This window comes from Dicentrarchus labrax, unplaced genomic scaffold (assembly GCF_905237075.1).
Source record: "Dicentrarchus labrax unplaced genomic scaffold, dlabrax2021, whole genome shotgun sequence".
Taxonomy (NCBI): domain Eukaryota; kingdom Metazoa; phylum Chordata; class Actinopteri; family Moronidae; genus Dicentrarchus; species Dicentrarchus labrax.
The window spans coordinates 13,755,164-13,780,994 of NW_026136724.1; the positions used below are offsets into that span (position 1 = coordinate 13,755,164).

The window sequence follows — 25,831 nt, forward strand, 5'->3', positions numbered from 1 at the left end:
AGCTGTGATTGATGCCTCCAATTTTTATTTCTTTTCTCTACTTCTTGCTTGTGAACTGATGCTCTGTCAAGATTGGATGTTTCATGCTCTACTGTCTTTTCTGGAGTTAACTTTCTCTTGCTTTTTGTTGCTTGGAGATTGACATTTCAATAGACACGTGAGTATGCGTAGGTGTCTCAACATGGAAGACTCAGTAACAGGTTAACAACAGATCATAAGCAAATTAAATCCTGTCAAAGTAAACAAGCAATGTGTTGTAGTGTTCATGTGGACCCACCATAAGTAAATGTCAGTCAAATGAGTTAAATAAATCTATTTATAATTTCAGGGTTCTCAAACAAAGAAACAAAGAAGTCCATAAAATATGTTCTATGTCCATGTTTTTCCAAGGTGTTGTGTTTGAGCAAAAATAATACTTGACTAGGGAAGTTTTTTTTTTTAATTGATTTATAAACTGTAAATCCCCAGGCCATTCAAAACACTAAATTACTTACATCTTTTTGCTGTAAAATAAAAATTACTACACGTATTTTCAACAATAATAATAATAATAACTATGTCGTACATTTCTGACAAACATCTGAAACATTGTCCCAGTCTTAGAGTTAAAAAAATGTAGGGAAAAGTAGTAGAGGCACCTTTTATTAAACTTTAAGACAACGCTGCTTTTCATTGACCTATCCTACAGCAAAGAGAAGACCAGGAAAAGACTGATTAACATGGTAATAGTCTTTTCTATATACAGAATATCATCACATTCACAATTTTTTTCCCCATTATTTCTAATAGAACATTACCCATGACACTGAATGATGTAGAAAAGGCACATGTCATATTAATGACTAATGAGTGCTTTCATACTGGCCAGATGTGGGTCTGTGCGTATGCTCCATAAAGTATGCATGCTAAGTTATGTCATACATGACATGTACGACATGCTGTAATTGAATGACATGTTTTAACCCAGTCTATTCTTCAGTACACTGTAAGAATGTCACAAGAAAATGACATGTTTCCCCTCTTGCTCAGGTGCCAGACCTTTATGAATGTTCCACACCTTTGTTCCAGCAGCGACATAACTGGGTTTGTTGATAAAATGTGAGGTACCTCTGCTACCTGACAGGCTATTACTGTGAAAAGCCTTTATTTGTGTTCAGCATGAAAGCAAATATGGAGCAGCTCTGCATATTGTGGAAAACAGGCACACATACACACACTACTGCAGATGTCCTACTGTAGCTCTCAGTAGTTATTTGTATGTGTTAACTTGGGCTCATCATGTTCAATTTACTCGTACAGAGATTTCAGCAGGGTTGATTGGTTAAAACATTAGAGATGTGATTCTCCTCCCCTCTTCTTTGAAGACAGACACGCACGCACACATGCACACACCCAGGCATAAATGTAGTGTTGGTTTCTCATCTGTTGTGGGACCAGTGATTGAATTACAGTAGCTCTGGTCCTGAAATTAGACTGGAGCATGGAGACAGTGTGGAAAATGCACTGTGGCTTGTAATAATAATATCAGCGTTTTACTGTATTGTTCCTCACCAAGCCCCTGGTTAGGAAACTGAAGGATATGAGCATGATAATGGAAAAGACATTGCAGGTGGTTATTCAAAGACTGATATAAAAGTTTCCAGCATTTGGCTCATTGTTATGTCATACTTTTTTTTTAACCTTCTAAAGCTAAACATTTTACAGAATGTGTGATAGAATTGATGCTACTACTTTGCACATTGCACCCTGTTTTTTTCCAGTTCATTTAGCAATTGTGGTTTTCCACTTCTCGGCAAAATGTGAATCATAGATGATTATCCAAATACAAGCCAGTAACATCTCTTGGTACGAGCCCAGGAGTAAAACTGGAGGTCTTCCAAAATTACTGCATTAACAGTAACCGCAGCACTTCCACACTAGACTCTACATGCGTGGCTCAGGCAGTTACTTCATCCATTCAGTGATGGCCTTGGCATTATAACTATTTCTAATTGCCAAATATCATACATGGCAAGCTATAGGGAAGCATATTGTCACATAATCAAAATGTAAAATGCTTTATCTGACTAATGCATAAAAATGGCCAAAAGTTATGAGATTTTCACACAACATCAAGAATGGACCGACACCCTGGCGTGGTGATGCACAGATAAGTCAGACATTAAACGCAGTGAGAAAAGGAGGCGGTTTGAATAGAAACGACAGGTGGATGCAGAGGACAACAGAAGGAGAACAAGGTTGTAATAGTTTACACAGTGCAGACATTTAATCAGAGAGAAAGAGCTTGGTGTATTGTCCCAACCTGAGACTAATTTTAATCAGCATTGGTCTTGTCATTATTGGCGGCTTTGACTGTCACCTCTGTGTTTACTTTTAATCTCAGACCTGCTGATTGGAGAAGATGGGAGGTGGGGGATGAACAAATGCAAAAGGGAGGAAGTGAGGGAGGGGGGGGGAGAGAGGAAGGGTGGAAGAAGGACATGTGGGACTTGATGCTGTAGAGACCTTGGCACCTGCACCGTACCAGGCTCAATGGTCAGATAGATAAACACACACCTCTTGCTTTCACAGCATGCAACAGGTTCTTCCGGTAAAGAAGGGTATGTGCATTGTGTTGTCTGATTCCCTGCTGGGTCCAATCAAAGATGTGATGACACATGGTTTTCTGGCCGATTAGTTCTGTCTGTCTTTATACATGCACACACACACACACATACATGCATGTGCTCAGTCACTCATATGTAATTCGTTGTTATACTTGTTATGGCAGATTCAAGAGACCATGGCAGTTTTTAAAGCCTTTATCGCTGGAGTGAACACAGTGATGCTGCTGTGCCATTCCTTTCGATGACGTATGAAAAAGACCGAGCAAGCAGTCACTTCTCCCACACGTTGTTATACACACACCTAGCATTAGTTCCTCAAAGGATAGATTGAAGCCTGCTAAGATGTATTCTCATGGATAAAAGGGACACCCTCACCAATCTAAGTGCCTGGTCATATCAGAAAGTGGCAAAGTGAAATTGATTTGAGAAGTCTGGCTAAATACGTGGTGCTCAGAGTATGGTGATGTAGTGATTACTTGCACTCCCTGGTTGTTTCCATTTCCACAGCGGTCAGCACTGTCATTATGGTTTTCACTTGGTTAACAGCTCAAATATGTATCTCGCTGTTCACCAAAGTTGAACTGATTTTTGTACTCCAGACACAGATGCATGTTATCTGCTGCCATGAAACGTTCCGTCAAATAGTGAACGTTTCAGTGTGTTAGAGAAATAAATAAAGTATAGATTGAAATTCACAGACGAATGTGAGGTTTACTTGTACATATATGATTCTTTAGGGTGACTGGTTGAGCTGGGCTCAATTTAGATTTAGTTTTTTGTTTGCTGCGTGAAATGTATTTTTTTAGCCATGCTAGGAGAATGGCCCTATGGCTATGTCGGTCTGTCAGTCCACCAGTACATCTATTGGTCTACTTCTTTGTTCCAGACTGGAACAACTCAAAAAATCTGATTGGATTGTAATGAACTTTGCTTCAGATATTCAAGGTGCCTAGAAAATAAATTGTAATGACTTTGGTGTTCCTGTTGTGCAACCAGCATGTTGTTTTTACTTCTTGAGTGCGTTAGCAGCACATTTGCTTTTGCATTTGCGTTTAGCTCGGAGCAACCTCTGTGCCAAAGTACAGCCTCACAGAGCTGCTAGCATTACGGTAGACTTCTGAAATTTGTACAAAGCTTATTTTCCAATATTGCCACCACTTGCCAGCAGATTGAAACTACATTGCTGTAGTTTCAAAGACGAACAACATACGTTCCATCTGTTCAAAGGGTTTTTCTCCCCCAAAATGTCCCTTATTTCAGGTGACTCGTCCTCATGTCTCAGAAGAGACATCCTGTACAATTAATATTCATTCTGCTGCTGGAGTGCATTGTTGTCATACCACCACTGACAGATGTGCATTCATTAAACTCAAGACCACGGAGACACATTGTATGCCACAGTGGTGGTTTTAATAATTAATCCAACTTAATTTACACCTCAATTTATTTATACTATCATTTATTTATACCGTTTATTCTCAGCTGAGGGGTGAATTTGGTCTCTTGGTGGGTGGAGCAGCAGATAGCATCCCATCAAATTAATTTTAATAATAGAAGGCTCTCATTAAGACCCAATCAGACATGAAGACAGTCTGAGTGGAATGGGTTGCCAGGAATTGACCATAGAGTCATACATTATTGACACGGAAATGGTTCTTATTAGATCAGCAGGTTTCAGCTCTGTGAATATGTGGCCGTCTGTCTCTCATTCTTTCACAAGCATATATACACACACACACACACACACACACACACACACACACACACACACACACACACACACACACACACACACAATTAAATGCATCTGATTTGTACACTGAATATTACCTGAATTGATCACTCCCAAACTAATTTTCCTAGCATAACCGCTGCAGACAAGTGAGGCCATTGAGGTTGAAAATTGGATTATTCTTTATAGCGCTTTCTATTTGCACAATTTAGCATGAAATGTGCGGTGCTGGCTAACGGCACAGATTAGGGGCCTCAATCAAAGGAAGAGCAGTGCCTCTCGCTAGGTGTTTATTGGCCAACAATCACTGTACATACCTTGGAGAGGTGCAGATATTGCAGAATCCTATCAGTGTAATGTGGATTATGTTATGAGTGTGCTTGAAAAATTATATCCAAATGTTAAATTTTGCTTGTGTTGTCTTGACCAACACAGCTTCACTTCTGTGAGCCGTGTGTGTGTGTGTGTGTGTGTGTGTGTGTGTGTGTGTGTGTGTGTGTGTGTGTGTGTGTGTGTGTGTGTGTGTGTGTGTGTGTGTGTGTGTGTGTGTGTGTGTGTGTGTGTGTGTGCGTGTGTCTGTGTGTCTGTGTGTGTGTGTGTGTGTGTGTGTGTGACATGATTGTGAGTCAATTACACCAATCACCCAGTCGCCCTCCTGCCAGTCCCAATCAGAATCTAACCAGAGTGATCACAGGTATCTTTGATCCTTTTGATTTGACACAAATTCAAACCCAGCTTGGCACACTGGCTATAAATAAGCGATTACGGCTGCGATCACAGTGTCATATAGACAAACACAGCTTATACACATTTAGGATTTTTATGTTTGCTGGACTGAATATGTGAAAAGCCATTAGTATATAACAAATCTACATTAACAATAATGTAACTATTGCATGTAAGGATGATTCATATGGGCAAATTTAACATTACTGTTATTATCACATTATCTCAATATCAGTATGTAATTATCTTTACTAATGCATTCAAAACCACATGTTAGAAACAGCTTATTCTATCTTCATTTGAATTATACTTCACCTAACATTTATTTAGACACGAGAACTGTTAGACATTGAAATCTCAATATGAGAATTTTGTCATAGTACAGTTTTATGGAGAGAAGTTAAAATCAAGCAAACTTAAGATATATCACCTCTTAAAAACATAATTAGAAAGTGCTTTACAGATGAAAGTGTGAAGTTGTAAAATAAAATAAAAAGCAATTGCAATTTTTAAATATTTGCACATTGAACCCACATCTTTCGTTTTATGTGTGATAGTAGGGAGTATTTGTAATAACGCCTATGTTTGCCACTGTCCTTTTTTCCATACAGATACACACATTTTGATTGTGGACACAAAACAGATTAAAACCACTTGTAAATTAGGGATTATGGCTGTTCCTTTTTCCCGTCTCTCTGGATTTCCTCATCTCGCCCTCTCTGACACACTCACAGATGCATACAGTAACACTCTGGTCCCAGGAGACACTGGAGTGTGTTAAAGAAGGCATCACACGTTCATTCTTTCCCTGCCTAAATCTGGGCAGGGCCAGAATTCATCACAGGATCAAACCCGTTTCTCATCAAACCCAGGAAAGTGTAGCTAATGCAATTTCACTAAGTCACTGCCTGACTTGATTACATGTGGGCTGGGGAGCCCATGCTAAGGTTCCACAGGGGGCTGGATGGGTGTCACTGTGTGAGTGTGGGTGTGGGTGTGGGTGTGTGAACATATGGTATCTATGTAGTTTAGGTTGATTGATTTATTTCAGTACGCAAACAAGTGCGTGTCTATGTTCTTGTTGGATGTTTAAAACTCATTCCACATCTGTACCTGTCTGTTGGTACCCCTTTAATCCATGGACGTTTCGTAGGGATAGAAGTTGTGTGTCATGTCTGCTTAGGTGTGTGTGTGTTGCAGATGGAGCAGTGGTCCTCAAGGGGGATTTCAGGCAGATTTGGCCACATTAGAATGTGTCACTTCTTCCCTTCCAGCTTTCAGTTGCCGTCCCACTGAGCACCACACCTCCGCACACCCCTCCCACTAATCCTGGATCAGACCACACACCAAGGGACACAAATGCACAGACACTCATCCAGACAACACTAACAGATACTGAAGTACACACATGCAAAAACTCTCGCAAACAAAATGGCACTTTTACACATTATGTGGAGAGAGGGCTGGCAGCAGTTTAGTGGCATCCTGACCTGAAACCGGAGCCACCCTGTCACGTCTAGACAACTCTGAAGAATCCTATGCATATTAATACCGGACTATTTAATATTCATCAGTGCTATGCCCTGTTGGCAGCTGGTCCCAGACCCCATGGATCAATGAGGTCTCTTCCTCGCTCCTTTGTTTGACACGGATGCAGATGTTTAGAGCATGAAATTAAATTGGTCACTGTCATTGGGAATACATACATGGTAGTCAATTTGGTGTGTGTGTGTGTGTGTGTGTGTGTCTGTCTGTGTGTCTGTGTGTCTGTGTGTCTGTGTGTCTGTGTGTGTCTGTGTGTCTGTGTGTCTGTGTGTCTGTGTGTCTGTGTGTGTGTGTGTGTGTGTGTGGTTGTGGTTGTGGTTGTGTGGGGGTGGTTGTGTGTGTGGTTGTGTGTGTGTGGTTGTGTGTGTGTGTGGGGTTACCAGTTAGAGCAGGCAAGTAACGCTAACTTCCCCAGAGTCTGTGACATGTTGATGTTATTCATGGGAACTTGAGTGTTTGCAAGTTGATGACGAGCAAACAAAAGTTTAGCCAGTCTTTCCACGTTGATGATCAGTGAGAGAGAGCAAGAGATGGAGAATGTGATGGAGGGTGAGCAAGAAAGTGCGTTGGCGGCTGCTTTGTTTAGGAGACTGTAATTGAGTCTTAATTGAATTGGCACCAAAGGAAGGATGAATGGATGGAGAGAGAGAGAGAGAGAGAGTTTGAGTGAATTGGACCTCATCTCTGTCTCCACTTAGCAACGCGCATGTGGGCTTACCGTGCTGGCGAATTTCATGGCAACAGATCAGAATCAGAAACCCTTGATTTGAAAGTTTTCGATTGAATGAAAGCCCCCCTTGTCATTTTAATGAAAATACGGAGAGTGTTGTCTCCCATACTTTTCAAATGAGACTTGTTCCATTAGAAGTGTATTATGGAGCCCGACACAGGGAACAATGGGTTGATATGCATTTGAATGCAAGGCTAGGCAGGCTGCACAGGTAATGCGGAACAGGCTTTCGCACTATGGCGAAGTGTCTTTTGTGTTATATCACACAAGCTTTGCAAGGCCATATTGGACATGGAAATGAAACGGAAGAAAACAGCGGAGCAAGGCTTTGTGCCTAACGGAAATCTCACCATTTCAGAACACACACATCCTCACACACCTTTGCCCATTTGGAAACCCTATCAAAGTAGCAAGGAACACCATCTTGTTTGGTTTCTGTCCAGTGTTTCCACATTACTTACTCTGTGCACTTGACATCGCATCAAACATCGTTTCAGTTGACCAGAATGCAACAGGAAAGTGCAGTCAACATGTTGATGGTATTATTCTTACTTTCTTGGAAACTTTTTTTGTTTTTGGTTTTGAATGTAAAATGTTATTTATTACCTTGTCTGTTTTTTCCAGTCTCATGGATATATTGTTATTGAGTGCCATGAGACTTAATCATAAACCTTAAACAAGAATTTCTAATGAATAACATTTTCTCCTCGACATAAAGGCAGTAATGCTCTCTTAGAATGTCTCTTTCCTCTCCTTCTCTATCACATTTTACTTGCGAACACTCTATAAACATATATATATATAAACTTGTGCATGCACTTGTGCATCGTAGTCTTTCAAAACCTTTATATATACCCACATACACACACACACACACACACAATCCTTTTGCTTTGCAGTTTGCTGTATTGACAACAAGCTGCAATTTTTTCTCCATCAATTATATTGATTACTTCAGGATGAGTGGAGGTAATGAGCTTTGGTGTTCTTTCTCTCCCCTATGATCTCCCCTTGTCCCCCCCCCCAGTGTCTAACTCCACCACTCCTTTCTGAGCGTGTTACATGGCAATGATTTTCTGATTAACCCTGTTAGCTGTGTGTGTTCACCCACACAGTGACGCCGGGACATGGAGGAGTAGAGGCATGTGGGGTGCATTTAGATTTGTGATGGAGAGCTGCACTGATTGAGTGATGTGTTTATTAGGGCTGAATGTGTGCTCCTGCACTGATCAAATATTTAAATATTAAGATTTAAAAAAAAATTATTAATAGTGGGGACATCATTGTTACATGCCCCTTCCAGGGAGATCAGAGTTCAGGGTCACCTACAGAGCAGCTCTCTTGGGGTCGGTTGGGATTTGGTGTCTTGTTAAAGGACACAGAGGTGATTATTGTTGGTGATGGTTTTGAGTCTGCATGGGCACGCTGAAAGCAGCTGAACCTTCCAAATGTCATCCTACATATGATCCGCACATATCCAATTTACTTACTGTGCAGTTTAAGCACCCTATGTATCGATGTCTATTTTGACACTTTTGATTGAGTCCCATCTCTTATGTTCTAGGTGGTGCTGATGACAACCTGATTGAAGGGGGAGAAATGAAGTTTGTGTGTAAACCGGGAGCGAGGAACATCACCGTGATCTTCCAGCCTCTTCTCAGGTACGGCACTGAGCGAAACACTGAACATCCAGCTAAATTTAATGTGGTTTCCAGATGTGCTTTTAGTTTATCGGGAATGTGATCAGCAACACAAAACAGCAAGAAGTCTCTAGTCGCTCATCACTCATACACTGCTCGCTGTACAAGTAAGTGCTGACGTAGTGTACTAGTGTGATGACTGTGGACTGAGTGGAGTCACAAGTAAAGATAAATTAAGTGATAAGCAAATCATAATTTTGAGAATTTGCCGTTAATTTGACAGTATTTTGCTGTACACGTACTGCAATGCACACTACTGCTATTGGCATATTAAACAACAGGATTTTTTAATGTAGAACAATGTCCAACAATATGTGACTTGATCAGATCAGATTAAAATAAAGTTAATGAACAACAGAACCGCTGTCTTTATTGGAACAGCCTCGGCAGGATTCCATTAATTTTACAAGGTCCACGTGTGAAAGGGGCCAGTACTGTCATACTGGTCTGTCAGAGAGGGATGACCAAGTCACTCAAGACACATGAAGGCTGGGACATGACTCAATACCAGTAAAATGTTCACTTATTATATTACATGTCCTCTTAGTGACCATTTATCGATTTCATCTTTTTTTTTAATGTTTGGCGGGATATCGTTAATCAAACGTGATGTAATATACTGTACTTTCAGTTCAAAATGTTTTGTTGATACCATCCAGGAATTGGGATTGACTACCACCCTCGCTTTTATTTCCCATTAAATTTGAGTATTGTGCAGGGTTGTCTTTGTGGTAATGTTCTGTATGTCTGGTAGTTTTCTATACAGCGCTGATGTCCCAGGCGAGTAGTGTAAATCTAATAGTGAAGCAATTTAATTGAATTGGCCTCCATGCAGTGATACATTACCTTAGGATCCATTAAACAGAGATGTTTCCTACTTCCACACTACAGTTCTTGGCATACATTTCTACAATTTTAACATCATGGAGCATGTTTTATTGCATAGAGGCAGGATAAGTGTGCCTTTTTGGCAAACTCTTTATTAATCCCTTAAATTTGTATAAAGTAGGCAGTTTAACATATGTTTTGACTGTAAAAATCTTACTCAGCTGGTGGAGAGCTTTGCACAGGCCATCTGTATTATCAGTTAGCTAACTTGCATTTTTTTTTATCTTACAGTCAGTGAATACATTTGGAAAAAAAATCCAACACGGACAGTGCAGAACAGATCTTTGTTTAATTTTGTTCAAGTATACTTGAACTAACTTATGTTTGTACCCTGACCACTAAATGTTGAACTGGCACCTAAACAATATGGAATGTAAGAAAATCAGCTTAATGTAGTTAAGCTCGTGTGCACGTCAGCTATCAGATCTATTTTGCTCTTCACCTCATCCCCACTGCCCTAAGCTGTATTGTCAGTTGTCATGTTACCTTTTCGTTTGATTGATTGAGACTCCTTGAAAGCCAATTACCGGTTTCAGAACTATGTTTTTATGCATGTGTCACAAGCATACTTTAATGTCCTTCTTTGCAGGTGTTTGCTTGTGTGTTTGTGTCGCTTTACTGATGGTTCAGCCTTGTCTTTCTCCCAGTCCCCCTCTCTCTTCTCACACCCCCCTCTCTTACACACACACACGCGCTGAAGTTCAGCCCCTGTTCACCGTGGGTCTGGCCAAGCTTTTGTCTGAACAAATGACCAAAAATAAAACGGTGACTAGCTTTCTGCCAACCTCTGCCATGTTGTCTGTAATGGCTCATATCAATCACACCAAACTGCCTCGCACACAGGGCTCTCTCTTCTTTCTCTACCTCCCTCCGACCTGTCCTCTCTAGACTTCTAGTGCCAATGGAGCGCTGTTTCTTGCAGATGGTTTTGTAATGGCAAAGCTCTGGCACGCTGCTGATGGATCACTACACCTCCTGCAGCCAACCATGCAACTCATGGCAGCTTTAATGACAAAAGCAGTTGGGGGTTGTAGCACTGGAAATCAGTGGTGTGTGTGGCAATGTGTGGGCGGACAAGACAACAGTGTCTTAATGTTTGATTGTGGTATATTTCTTTTTCTCTCTGAAAATCAAGTGTACTTTATTTTGTTCTTGTGTGTCTGCTTTTCAGGTCTTTGTTTGTATCTGATATTCAAAGAATCACGTCTGCAGTTGCAACCCTCTGAAACTTTTATATGATGTTACATGCTACATTTTATTACTTAACTATCCATGTACTTTTTGAGTTAAATATTGTGTTGTAATGTTGGACCTCAGATTCATGCGGAGCAGTTTGGATTGTATCCAGCTGTCTGTGGGCTTTACTCAGGTTACTCACTTTTAATTGGCACAGATCACCATGGTAACCTCTGCTGCACAGATAACCAGCTCCAGAGAGGGTTAACCTAAGAGCAACCCGCTTAATGACCAATCAGATCTTGTAAAGAGCTTACGTAAGAATTCCCCCAGCATTTTCAGATATAAAAATAAGGCTAAGCTTCTCACTCTATTCTACTTGTGTACATTTTATCTTTTGCCTCACTGAATATCACTTTCTGCTGGCACGTTAATCTAATTCCCCTGTGGGTATTACCGTTTCATCTTATGTCATATTAAGTGCTCCACTCATGGTTCAGAGGATGTTGCATCTGATTGGCTTGTAATTAAGGACATATGTAATGCTTAGTGAAGCCAAGTAACCCAAAGAGAGCCAGACTAATTTGAACTTGCTTCATCATACAGGCCTTTTGTCATGGCGCAGTGGTGCAGGTCTTTGCTCATGCAAAGGTACTTCAAGACTTCTCCTATTCAGTTTACATGTGCTTTATTGACTTGGAAAATGCCTGTTTTATTCACAATGCCCTCCTAGTATGTTCTATGGGGAATACTGTAGAAATATAGACTGCCAGCACCATTACAATGAGCTATCAAGTTCATGTATTCCCAAGTGAGAGTGGTATCTGTTCTCTGTAATTAACAATGCATTTGGGCACTGGGTTCAACCAAGGTTGTGGCATGTTACCTATTCTGTTTTGCGACAGAATGTGTCGATCATCTGATCTAGAATATGTTGGAGGGATTATATATCCCACCTGGTCTTGGAAAGCCTTGCGCTCCCCCAGGATGAACTGGAAGAGGTGGCTAGGAAAGTGGACAGCTGGGCTACCTTGGTTAGCCGGCTGCAACCACAATCTAGCCCTGCCTAAACAACAAAATATGGATGGATTATAATGAGAAGGGGACTAGCCTGGAGTGGATTCTGCTAATGTTTGGTTTATACTTATATTGCCCCAGGCCATATGTCTTTCTGAAGCAACAATATGTATGTGTTTTGCTTCTATATACTTCATATTATGAGATAGACACAATTACTGTTATGTCAAACCTCAAATCAATAGCTAAGTGTCAAAAGAGCAAACCTTATTGTTTAGTCTGTCTATGTGTTGGTCATTTATTCAGTTTGTTAAAACTTCTTGCGGTTTCTTGTCTGTTTTAGGTTCAGTAGTCCTAGGGCTTGTAGATAGCAAATGAATAAGATTTGTTCTGCCCTCACAAATATAGCAATCCAACCTGATGTGTTAGAGCGAAGAATGTATGTCTTTATAGACGCACACACAATATGGGGCAGACATAGGGGAGTGTTTGTGCATGTAGCAGCCAATTTAGTTTGACTCGTGGGGTCTCCTGCTGACATTTGGGTGGTATTTACACCCCTTGCTCTGGACGAGGTTGGCATTTTGAAAAGCTTCAGCAGGCCCCTAATCTTTCCCTGTTCACCATCCTCAGGATGACCAGGCATGGCCTTGCCTGTAGATGTTTGCTATGTTGTTATGTGTTGCAGTGTGTGTTTTTGTGTGTACAGGTGAAGTCCAGCAGAGCTGCTATGTTGCCATATCTGAGTTAATTATTAAGTGAAATGTTATCATAACCAATAGGACTCAAAGCCCAATTATGTGTATGTAAGTGTATGTCATTGTGTGTCATATTGTCTGGCATTTGTGTCCCAAAACATAAAGGAGACTTTTTCTTGCTGGTGTTCAGTTTATGTCAGATGGGTAGGTGTACTAGATTGATCTCTTTGCTGCTGTTTAACAGTCAGTTGAGTACAGAGCTCTTTATGTGCACTCACAGCAATAGGTTATTAAGAAGTACTCATGTTACAGATAGATAGAAAGATTCGTACAAGGTCTACTCGAAGTTGGTTCTACTGTACGTGTCCATAGTCGAGTTGAAAAGTGCGAGGGAAAGAAAGGAGTCAGAAGGTTGGAGATTGACAGAGAGCGCTCGGGGGAAGCTGAGAGGGAAGGACAATGGAACAAGCGATGAAAGGAATGAGGATTGGATAGAAAGCGAGATGACAGGAAATGGACAGAAGGGCTCTGCCTCCCACCGCTGTAGCCTGTGGTGAAAACGAAACACACCATGATTCTGCACTAATTTCCCACTCTCATTAACTCCCCTCCTGAGCAGCACACACAGACCAAGATAAATAGATAAAGCAAGAGTTAGAGGTGAAATGGAGTACCCTTTTTAAAGAAGTTTTTAAAAAGTATTTTTGAGGTTACTCAAATGATTTAGCTTAGACTGGCACTGTTGAATTCTCAAACACGACATCCAAGGAGAAAGCCTTTTTTAACATTTAGATTTTCTTTTCATTTTAGAAGTCTAGTATTTCTCTGAGAAAGACTTTGGTGTTCCGAATTTCCTTATAATGATATTATAATAATATTATATTAATATTATAATGAAGTAAGACAAATATCTCATCTACAGCATGGTCCAGTGTAGCTGTCACCTTGAAATAATGCAACACTATAGGTCATAAGTCAAAATAATTGCGAAGGCTTGAAGATGACATGATTTTAAGAGGCAGGCAGTTATTATGAGTCATCTGCATGTATCTCCATCTTTTATTGTTTACTAATGATGAGCAGACAGAAAAACAAATTTGATTATTGCTTTCTTTGTCAAAGTAGTGCCACAGTAGTCTGTGTCCATACACTCCCTACTATAACAAGGAAAATGGCACCCATTACTCAGGTATTTATGATCCATATAAGTCCCGCAATTACACATTCTTTTATGATGTTGATCCACTACGCAGTTCATTAGGCAGCCTGAACAGCCACATTCCCAGTAGAAGACAACAGACTAAAGCACAGGATCAAATTCTTTTCAAATACATTCCAGCAGCAACATTTGTTTGATCAGAAAAGTCATTTCTGAGATCAGTTCGTGACAAGACTGGTGTTTGTAGTTGCCCACTGAGTTACCTTGTGTGTGACCTGTTTCAAACATGCAAATTCCCACTGCGGCAGAACTGAAAATGGCAAAAATAATTTGCAGTTGAACTCTAACCTTCTTTTAGTCAGGCAGCAGCTTCATAATTACTGGTAACGACTACAGTTTTCCTTCAACAATAACGTCTGTAGTCCACCTCGAAAAGATGCCTGCACATGGGCTATTAAAATGCAGCATAGACGTCTTGTGTTAAGTCTTACTCACACATACATGCACGTACTGCTTTGCTCTGCCAGCTCCTGCTCTCTCTTCTAATCTTTTCTCACTTGTTCAAGAGGATTTTCCTCAGTAAATAGCACCCTTCCTCTCTCTCTCTCTATCTAACCCACACCCATTAAAAACTGGGAATCAGGTGGAGAGAGGATTTTACACTGGAAAGGTCAGAGAGAGAGAGAGAGAGAGAGAGAGAGAGAGAGAGAGAGAGAGAGAGAGAGAGAGAGAGAGAGAGAGAGAGAGAGAGAGAGAGAGAGAGAGAGAGAGAAGAAAGAAACCAACAACAGAGAGAAGAGAGCAGATGGGAGCCAATGAAAGAAAAACACAAAGGAAAAGATGATAAAAAAAAACAAACAGACAGGTGGGATGAGAATAGAGCGAGATAAGTCCGAAGAAGAAGAAAGAAAGTGTTCAAGTTGTTTATGTGTACATGCACCCTCCATACATCCATAATATGCTAGGGAGTAAATGAAAAGAGAGGATGGCAATGAAGTAGATTATTGAACAGTAGAGTGTAACCTGTACATATTCAATATATAGTAGGAGTTGCAGTTTTTGGTGCATGGGTGGCTTATGTGGTTGGTGTGTGTGTGTGTTTCTATGGTTCCTACAAATTTTTCAGAAACAAATGTACTTTGACTCCTTGCAAAACATGCAACGTTACCCTAAAATATTCGAATGGCACAACCAACGTTGTAAATACTTTTAGTTGCTGACATGGCAAAAACAGTGGAGCGTTTCTGGAAAAGTTGTCTGCAGGAGCGGTCAACTTGAGCAAACTAATATAAGGCTTGTGTGTGGAACTAAAAATAATAGCACCACCAACTCTTCCCAGGTAAACCAAAAAGCTATTTGATTCGCAACGGCGTGCCCATGTACAGTAGAGTTATCATAAACACCAAATACACTCCTACTGTACAGTAAATAATGTAGTAACTTATGTGAACCTATAACTAAACCTAAGCAAAATAAAATGGCGACCAAGAGAAAGAAACAAAAATACACATGGAAGGAGAGCAGCAGGAGAGAGATGGAAAGAAAAAGAGCGTGTATAGAAATGGAAAGCTGCTGGATGTCTGCAGAACGCAATGCCAGTTTGCTATGAATCTGTCAGGTGCTGCTACCTGTCACTAGCTGCAGCACCGATGTATCTTTATTCTTTTATCTCTCTGATGCCCTCCTCACAGGACCACATACACACACACACACACGCATGTTGTAAATAATACCGCTGGCTTTATCGCTTTCCAAAAGTGCAACTTCGGCCACTTTCCAGTGAGGTGCAGAGTTTTCAATCTCCTCTTGTCTTACAAGCACACGCATGCACGGAGACAGACATGCACACATTGGGCATGGCACACACCCCAACACACACACAAATGGACACACACCAGATATTGTGCAGGAGATTAGATCCGTCATTGCAGGGGTCTTTTCTCTGGCTATAGAAGGTGGATAAACTCTTTGATTGTGTTTATCCATCCCATAATGGAATCAGACTCGGTTCCCCGGGCAACCTGTCCAACAGGCTCATGTGAAGCAGACAGTCGTCAGTTGGAGCTTAAGGGGGTCTAGTTTGTCTGAACGCTCAGCAGTAGACTTCTTATGAAGTCGGCTTTGAAGGTCCCTGCGGTTTTAGGTCTGTGTGGGGGGAAAATAGAGGATACTGGGAATTGTCCCCTGGTCAGTTTAGACGCCGAAATTGTGCCGGGACACAAAGACAAACATTTATGTACCATAAAAAACACATGCACATGGTTAGGTCTTTGAAGCTTTTCCAGATGACCAGGTCATAATCACACAGATGTTCACACAGTCATGCTGTCCCCATCGATGTTGTCCCCCACAGTGCTTGATTGTCTCTGATTGGCTGTTTTTGAAAGAGATTAGATTGTATTCTCTGGAGATTTGTGTGTGTGTGTGTGTGTGTGTGTGTGTGTGTGTGTGTGTGTGTGTGTGTGTGTGTGTGTGTGTGTGTGTGTGTGTGTGTGTGTGTGTGTGTGTGTGTGTGTGTGTGTGTGTCTTGTTGTAATGTGTTACCAACAATAATTTAGTTTGAGTGTACAATAATTTAATTAAGCCTAGTATGGCTCTTCAGACCTGTTGCTATGAAAGGACAGAAGTGGGAAGGCAGAATGCCCTTAATGCTTATCGAATAAATGCCAGAGGGAGCTACTGCCAAGAAGAGAATTACTGAACCACAATGTGAAGATGTTTTCAACATGTGTTGCTTTCTCCCTCGCTCTTGTGTTTGTCTCCTTTTTTCTGTAATTTCCTGCATTTTCCAGGGATGTAATCAGCCGAGCAAAGATAGAAAAGCAGCAGTTTTACCACCTTCTAAAATCCTGAAAAAATTATTCACTCTATTTATGAAGAACTGTATTTTCTGTTTCTTATCTCCTCCTGTCCTTAATCCTTAATGTCCGTAATGTCAAGGTAAAGACAGTGTGTCAGAGATGGGCAATTTACAGATATTCTCTTGTTCCTGTCTCTCCCACTTCCCTCTGTTTTCTCCTTTAAATTCAGTCTCAGCCGTCTGTCTTTCCTCTTTCCATCCTTCTATCCCTTGACAACATGAGCTGCCACTCTGTGTTACTGTCACATGAGCGAGCGCCGGCCCCCACATCACAGCAGCCTTTGATTGGCCAGGCCTTTCCAGGTCGGTGAGCTGCTGCCTGATAATAACCTTGTTTGATTGCTGGAGCAGAGATGTAATTGATTGATCTGCTCACCCTGTCTGGGGCTAGGCTTCTGAAGTAGCCTTTGCAGATGTGTGGGTGGGTATGTGTGTGTGTGTTGGAGTGGGGGGTTGGTTGATTGTTGAGGGGAGCTCTAGATAAGCATACATAAACCCATGTACACACAAACCTCAGACTACACAGATGCAAACACATGCACATATGCCCACACACTTCTGTTATTGTATATTTTAATACACAGTTGGTACCAGAGGACAGCAGATGAGGGAGAGAGTGGAAGGAGTTTGTTCTTTAAACTGTTCCCAGTACATCTGCCCTGTGTACTTCTCAAAACAAACCCCACCAACCAATCAACAAGTCATTAGACCTCATTAAAATTCTCAAACTCCCTCTGAAAGGATTGTTTGTGATCTCCTAATTGGTGGTTACATAAGTTAGTCCATATTTCTGGATAGTTAATTATTCTCAAAGATAGATGGTCTCAACTCAATGCAGCATCTAATCCAATAGTGGCTAAACAGACCCCAGGTATTTATAAGAGACTGTGTTTCACAGTTGAAACTGTTTGGGCCTGGAGAATATTTGCCCTGTGTGTGTTTGTGTGTGTGTGTGTGTGTGTGTGTGTGTGTGTGTGTGTGTGTGTGTGTGTGTGTGTGTGTTTTGGGGGGGGGGGTAAAGTCATTTTCTGCAGGCTAACTTAGTTTATGATTTGTTGGTTTTTGTGTTGCGCTATGTTGTCTCTAACTACATTGCTTGCTTTAATTTATTGTCCGGCTATCCACATAATGGACATATTTGACTTGACTGACTTGGTCTCAATGTGAATAGAAGCAAAATAAATAAGGTTTGTTGAAAAAAATAGTTTATTTGCTGCTCACATTTTGAAGAATTTGGCCTGTGGCTCTGCTCATCTTCCAGTAGTTCTGAAGGATCTCTTTGGTGTGTATATTATATTTATTTTCCCAAAAGCAGTTTGAGTCTGACTCAGTAGAGATGATTTCTTTCAGATAGGGTTTCTAAATCTGGATATAATGGTAACCAAATATGTCTGCCCTGTGCCCAAATCTAATCATTCAAGAAGAGGAGAAGAAGAGGAAACCGAAACTCGGAAAGGGCACAGCGTACACTTTTGAAAGAGATGGATATTTCTCCCCTTTCGTCCTTTCTCTCCTATCGGTAATGGTTTGATCCCCGACCAGTCATTCTGGAGTCATGGTGTGCCCACTGAGTGTGCAACCAGTGGAAAAGTCAAACTGGCAGGCTCTGATTGAGTCTGTTTATTGAGTCACTCTTCTCCTCTCCTCACCTTTCCTCTCCTCTCCTCTCATCTCCTCTCCTCTTGACTCTCTCTATTCTATTCTACTCTACTCCCTTTGAAGGCATTGTTTGGAGGCAAAAGTTATTAATTTTAATACTTATCTGCAAGACAACAATCCTACTCCCCTCCAAGACTTTGAATCTTTCCTCAGAGGAGGGTAAATCAATGTAGATGCCGATCACACCACGTTTAAAGTTATCCAAACAAGCAGAAGTACACATGGTATTTCCACATCGCCCCCTCTGCTCTCCTGTTTTTGTGAAGTGAAGCATGGTAAGTCAAGGGATAGAAAACACTTTTGCAATAAAGTGCAACAACACTGAACTGCCAAGCTCTCCTCCAGGGTTGATGAGTAGCAAAAGTGTAACACGTTCGCCATAGCCCCCCCTCTGTGAGTGGTCTCTTCAGTAGAACTGTTTGGCTAAATTCATTACATCCACCCGAAATAGAGCTCACATCCAGAACAATGACGACTGGAAGGGAATTTCAACCAGAGGACAGAACAGACTCTACGAGGGGAATTAACAACAGAAGGGAGGTGGGAAGAGAAGGGAAAAGGCGAAAATCCATTATGTTTGATGTTAGTGTCTCACCCTGGTAGCAAATGCTGGCGGAAAAACCCTGTGAAATGACATTAGGGGCGTCTTGTAATGTGATTTCTGGTATGTGTGAATATGAGATTTCTAATGGATTTGAGCACATTAGAGCAGTCTTTATCTGTAGTATTTATTCCCCCCTGGTTTCAAATGCAATTTGCTAAGTACGACGTTTCACTCAGCTCTAGCTCACATAGCTTTCTGGCTAGGAGAGCTGTGGGGGAGGATTATATTATTTTTTCTTTTTTTTCTTTTTGTGGGGGGTACTACATAAAGATGTGATGATAAATATTCAAGGCACAACATATGTGCCTTTTTTTATATTATGAGAGAGATTATTTCTATATTTTTTGCAAAGGTATTCAGAGAAGAAAATGTGACTTTCTTCAGCTGTTTTTATTTTGTGTGCGTGTGTTCATGCAGATAGTTTGCTCAATCTACGAATCCAAATGTAATTAAATGTAACGTACAAACAAACATCTGGACTTGTACCTGTCTGACAGCCTGCAATATGATGCTAAATTCCGTAATCAAATCCTCCCTCAACACCACATCACCTTAATTCCAGTGTATGCAGATGTATCGGTGTAGGGCCTGACAAACATGTCCAGTGACTTCATGTTTTGCTTCTGTCAGTTTAACTTAATCTGGTCTCCTATGACATGGAGAGGTATATACACTTGAGAGGTATTGTGCCATGAATAGAGCGGTAATCTATCACAGCTTTTCATATATCAACATGTTCCACCAGTCCTTAAATAGTAAGGACAGCAACGCTTGAGAAGGACAGAAACTTCGGTGCTCCAGAGAAGATGCATTCATGCACAGTATTGAGTTGCAGGTCAAGCGTGTTTGGCAGAGCTCAGAGCCCAACACACAGTTACCGTAGTTACGTGCGTAAAATGAAAAAAACAAAACAAAAACAACAACATAAAAATAGAAGCATATCTGTTCCATCAGAAGAAGACAGAAGAGTGAAAAACGTGACTGAAACACCCTTTGTGTGACACGCCATCCTCTGTTTTAGAAATGTCACTGCTGCTTTAAAGATGACTTTTCCACATTTTATAACATCATACATTGATTTCAAGGTCGTTGGACCCACTGTTGATATGCAAAACTTTTTATAGTGATAAGAAGCCACCTGGGGGTTCTTCTGAGCTAACCTTGCACAGAGTCACACATCTTGAAAGTGCGCAGGGATTCATTACTTTCAAAATGTGATATGTGCAAAGTCAGAGATGCAAAGTGAAAGCCACAAATTATTTTCATTAATTTAATAAAGTAATGTCAAGCTTGTTAAAATGCATACAAAACAGGTTGCTTAGTCTTGCTGATAAATTGGTTAGTTTGATTTGCTACATTGTTGAACTGAGAATATTCTGCTGCAGCTCTTTCCTGATCAGGAGAGCCTAGGATTCTTGTCTCTTGTACTCTTCCACACTGTGATAAGATTTCTACCTGAACTTGTAATGAATGAACAGACCAGTGTGATGCAAGACTCCGGTGCTCTGACAGAGTGCCATTTTCATACCGCTTCACCACTATCTGACACTGCTTACGTTATAAAAAAAGACAAAGACTCATGTTCGTCTTCAATTTTCCCGACACCCTAATATCTGTCTGACTGATTGGGGTCACAGCATCCCTTATTAGCATACACATTTACGTGTTCCTGCCAGCATTTCCGTAAATTGTCCCAAATCAGCCAATGTGGTGCACCCTGAGCTCTCCGCAGGCTTAATGAGCTAGATTAAGACGGAAGTCATTTAACCCCTGCCTGCGACACAGACAGACAGACAGACAGACACACACACACACACACACGCATGCACACACCCACACACGCAAACTCTAGATAGGCATCTGTACTTATCACAACCAAACAAGCGTGAGCACACATGCGCACGTCTCTCTCTCACACACACACACACACACAATATAACTACCTAACCTCCACCCTGTATTTCAGTAGATGGGAGATGGAGCGAGGCCATTATGCAAATGTCAGGTGTCAAGTGTAAATGAGATTGGAGGGATGGGAAACAGAAGTATTGAATATCACGCCGGCTCCCTTGGCAACTGCACCAAGGTAATGAGAGCATTCCAGGACGTAGGCTGGCAAAAGCCTTCGTTACACTGAAAGATAGCAGAGTGAAAAAGACTGAATAAAAATTGTTAAGAGTAAGTCCATTGAGTCTAGTTGATCTAAAGACTCGATAACACAACCACCTGCCTTATTCAGACTGGGAGTATTCGTACTTGGAGTATGAATAAGCTAGGTGGGTCAGGCTATTGTTTTTCCAGTGGTCTTTAAGTTTTAACTATTGTTAACTATTATTACTAGAGCAGAATAGTCAGTACTTGTAGATTAAACCTCATATTCTGGTTTATAAAGACATGACTAATAGGAGATCAGACAGGTCTGGCACACCTGGAGAGCTTAATTGTAACTTTAACAAGCCATGCTTTATGTTATCTAGGGCTGCAAATAGCATTTATTAATATTATTGATTCATCTGATTACCTATACATAGTATTACTATTATAATCAAAGTATTTGTTGACCAACTTGTTGATTCATCAACTAAACGTTTCTGTATAATAAGGTAACTATTGTATTATTCAATTTCTCTTATACAGATATAGGTACTATACACCAAGGTCAAAGGTGTGTAAGGTATATTATATAGTATTTCGAAATTGTTTTACAAAAGTGCATTGTCAGTTTCATAAAGATAACCTTTTTATGCAGATTACCTTAGAATTAACAGTTGTGTACAAATGTTCATTGCAGGTCATCTCATTATCTGAACAAGAACTTTGGCTCAGCTGTTGTTAAGCACGGGTTTTATACATCTCTCCCCCTGTCTCTCAATTTATTTCTCTCTTTTTATCTCTCAGCCTCTCTAGTCTCTCTAGTCTCTCTATAGCTGTAGGCTGTGTACTGATTATTATGACTCCTCATGCCTAATCCTCTTTTCTTGTCTCTCCATCTCTCCTTGTTTCTCTGACTCCTCTCTTTATTCCTCTGTTCCTCTTTCTCTCACCGGGCCATTTACTGCTGGCCTCAGTCTCTCTGCTAGAAAAACAGGAAGATGAAATATTCCTGTAATTACTGGAAACTATTAGTTTAATAATGGATGTAACTCTGAACAAATAATTATAGAAATGTCATGTAAATGTTAAATGGAAGTACGGCCCTCCGTATTCACATTCTTTTATACATGGCATACATTTGTGTGTGTGTGTGTGTGTGTGTGTGTGTGTGTGTGTGTATATAAAAGAATAATTGTTCATGTCAGATAAACGTTTTTTCTTTCTCTCCCTGTGCAGCATAAAAAAAGTAGTGCGTTTTCAGCTGACCTTTAAGAAACCAACAGAAGCTCTTGACTGTTCTCACATATGCTGCAGACAGCTGGCTAAATACAACGTATTTCACGGGAACTGATCAAGAATGACGGCATACATGAAGAATGACACTGACATGCTTGTTGAAGAGCCATGGGGAGATAGTACGCCTTGCACTCTCCCTGGTGTCATGTTACAACCAGTACGGTAGATGCATAGATTCCTCTGTGGTGGGTGAAGAAGCAACACATGCAAATCAGTTGTAACAAATCTGTATTTTAAATATTTCATCCTAACAAAGCAGGCTGAGTGTAAACTGGCACAAGTGACGAACACTCAGAGATACTACAGTGTATAATAACATCCCCAATACTTTTGGTCTCTGTATTGAGTTGGCGGTAGTTCAGTTAGAGCTGCGTGATATAAACAATATATATATGTTAACAAAGCTGTAAACCTGTGCCAACAAAGACAGGAAATACCACAAACTGAGTTTATCACCTGAAAGATCATCCAATCCAGTAATGCACACAGAGTGCAAACACTTGCACTCTCACCAGTAATTAGACCCATCCCCAGGAGCAAGTAGAGAGGCTCTCTGAGGAAGACCCCCTACAACAAACCCTTACATTATCATGTGTTTCCTTCCTGCATTGGTCCTTATTTAGATTCTGAGGGCACCCTGCATTTCTCACATCAATTCCAAGCAATCCCTGACCAAGCAATTCCCGACTAAGCAATTCCCATCAGATCCTGATCAGCGGGCTGCCACTTCCATTGCAGACTGTGGCAGCACTCTACTGATCCTTTCAAAATTAAATGTAGTCCAATTCAATTTCTGTGAAATAAATTTCACACTCTATCCTTTTATTAGTTCATTGTGCAATTATTGGCTGCTTTAATAAATAATAAAGGACCATTTTGTTCTTTTTTCAGGCTTATTTATATCAATTATAGTTCATTATCTTAATGAATTTAAACCGGACCATAATCTTATGTGAACCGCAAATCACTCAGTGGGTATGTGAAATGGATCTCCTCCCTTTGGTCATCCTGATACCTGAAATATTTTTATGGATGGATTCTCTATTTACACATATGGCCATGTACATGAAAACACAACCACCCACACACCAACCCCACACACATGTCACTTTTTAAAGTGGAACACACAAAGTTAAAGGTCAGTGCCAGCTCAAGGTTGCCTCTCTCCCCTGAGAGCCCTTTCAAGTGGACACACACACTCACACAGAGACCAAGACATGACACCACAATAAGCAGGCTCGGACAGGCTATGAAAGGATCAATGAATAATTTAACCTCTAACATCATATTTCCCCTGGCAGTAATGTATACAGAAGGACTTGCATGTCCACGTGGCGTGTGTCTGTCCGTGCGTGTGCAGATACTTGTGAGGTGTGTATGCACCTTTATTTTGTGTATGCCCTGTATGCTGAGAGGTGGCCATTTCAGCAATGTAATGTGATGTGTGGGAGTATTATCAGAGCTGTAGGTATGACAGACACACAGCCCTAGAGCTGACTTCCTGGAATTGCATTTTGTTGGCCGTCTCCAATATGAGACCTGTCACCTCGCTCCCTCCAGGCCATGCAAACTGTGATTGAGGCATTTCTGTGAGGTGTCACTATCAAGGATGCATGCTTGGGGTTTTTGTGTTTCTGTCTATCTGCTTGTGCACGACGGGTAATGGGCTGGTTTTCATGCTGCCGATGAAGAGTTTTCTCTATTTCTTTCTCTCCTTCTTCCATCCTCTTGCTGTCACTTTTTTCTATTTCATCCTGGTTTTTTTTCCTATAACTGCTTCCCTCTACCTTAGCTTTGTCCTTCTTCACTCCTCCCTTCCTTTCATCCTTCTCTTACCTCTCTCCCATTCCACCCATCCTCACCTCCTGTGCCCCCCCCCCTTCACCCTGTCAGTACTGTCATAGCTTGGGGAGCCCTTCGGTGTATTACAGACCTCTCACCACTAGTTCTCTTTATGGCACTTTCTCTTTTTAAATTCAATCAGGCTTCAATGGAGCCCCCAGAACCATTTCAATTTACTACCTGGACGCCACAGGATGGAAAGTCCTACGCTAACATAAAGGTCTAAATGGAAAGGAGGGCTAAGGGAGAGAGAAAGGAGAGGGATTGAGGAAAGGTTTGGTAAGGAAGGGGAGGGGTTGCATTGAAATGGTGCCACGGAGAGATAACAGCAATGGAGTGGTAAAAATAGAGAGAGGCAGGGGAATTAGGGGAAAGGGGGTGAGAGAGAAAGATGAGGGAGAGGGAAGAGTCTGAAGCGTTACAGAGGATAACAGACCAGAGATGACAGCGGGGGAGAGAAAAAGGAGCGAAATGAAGGGTGGGAGATACAGAGGAGGAGATAAGGGCATACAGTCAGGAGAAGAGGTGATAAATATAAAGTGTTTTTTTAATCAGAGTAGAGTGTGATGTGAAACGCCTCATCTGCTATAGCAACCTGTTTGGAAGAATGCATCAACCTTCAGACATCTATGATACTACGCAGTGCTAGTATACTGTGCCGATATGTGTTGGCTGGAAGGTGAAGATAAATACAGTATATAACACACACTTACCTGAATGGGAATGTAAGATTAAAGTAGCCTTTGCTGTTGTTTTTATATATATATAACTCAGCAGAATGGCATTCCTTCACCTATGGCCGTTGTATTTTTGAGAAAATATCAAAACTATAGCCGTTTCCTCACAACAATCCTTTTGACCTCGACTTTCCTGCTTTCTTCAGGGAAACTTTCCATTCACCCTCCCCTCTGGGCCAAAATAGACTTGTCATGTGCATCTCTGCTGCCAGGGCTTTGTGTGTTGTGTGCAGGTTAAGTGTTTTTCTCAGTAGTTTTCAGGCGAATTGAAAAGTGCTTTCGCACTTAGCTCTCCCAGGGATAGTTGCCATTTCAGTCTTGCTGAGTCATTCACTGAACCATGAGTGTCCTTCCATGGCTCAAAAAGACAATATCATCACCATCAACTATAAAAGAACATACTGTGTGTGTGTGTGTGTGTGTGTGTGTGTGTGTGTGTGTGTGTGTGTGTGTGTGTGTGTGTGTGTGTGTGTGTGTGTGTGTGTGTGTGTGTGTGTTACAAAGGTGAGAAAAGATGGACTTAACACGCATTTAATCATTTTGCCTACCCTGCTTCATCTGTTGCTCTCACACTACTTTAACTTACTGTGTAAAAAGTTAGACATGTAGACAGGCAGGGAACACAAACTCTCCGACTCAGTGTTAAGGACTGTTGAATCATCGTGCACTGTAGATAATACCTACTTCATCCCTTGACCCGAAAGTCTTTCAGCTTTTGCTGAAACTGAGAAGTGACTCACAGAGGGAAATGTTAGGCAAGTT

At 41.1% G+C, this 25,831-nt stretch overlaps 1 protein-coding gene across 1 annotated transcript in view; it reads left to right on the forward strand.

Moving 5' to 3' along the window:
- Positions 1-25,831, forward strand: part of exoc4 (exocyst complex component 4) — a 109,853-nt gene that overhangs the window by 31,523 nt on the left and 52,499 nt on the right. Inside the window, exon 11 of the mRNA XM_051391951.1 lies at positions 8,904-9,000. Within this exon, the coding sequence (XP_051247911.1) occupies positions 8,904-9,000 (97 nt within the window). The remainder of the gene's footprint in view (positions 1-8,903; positions 9,001-25,831) is intronic.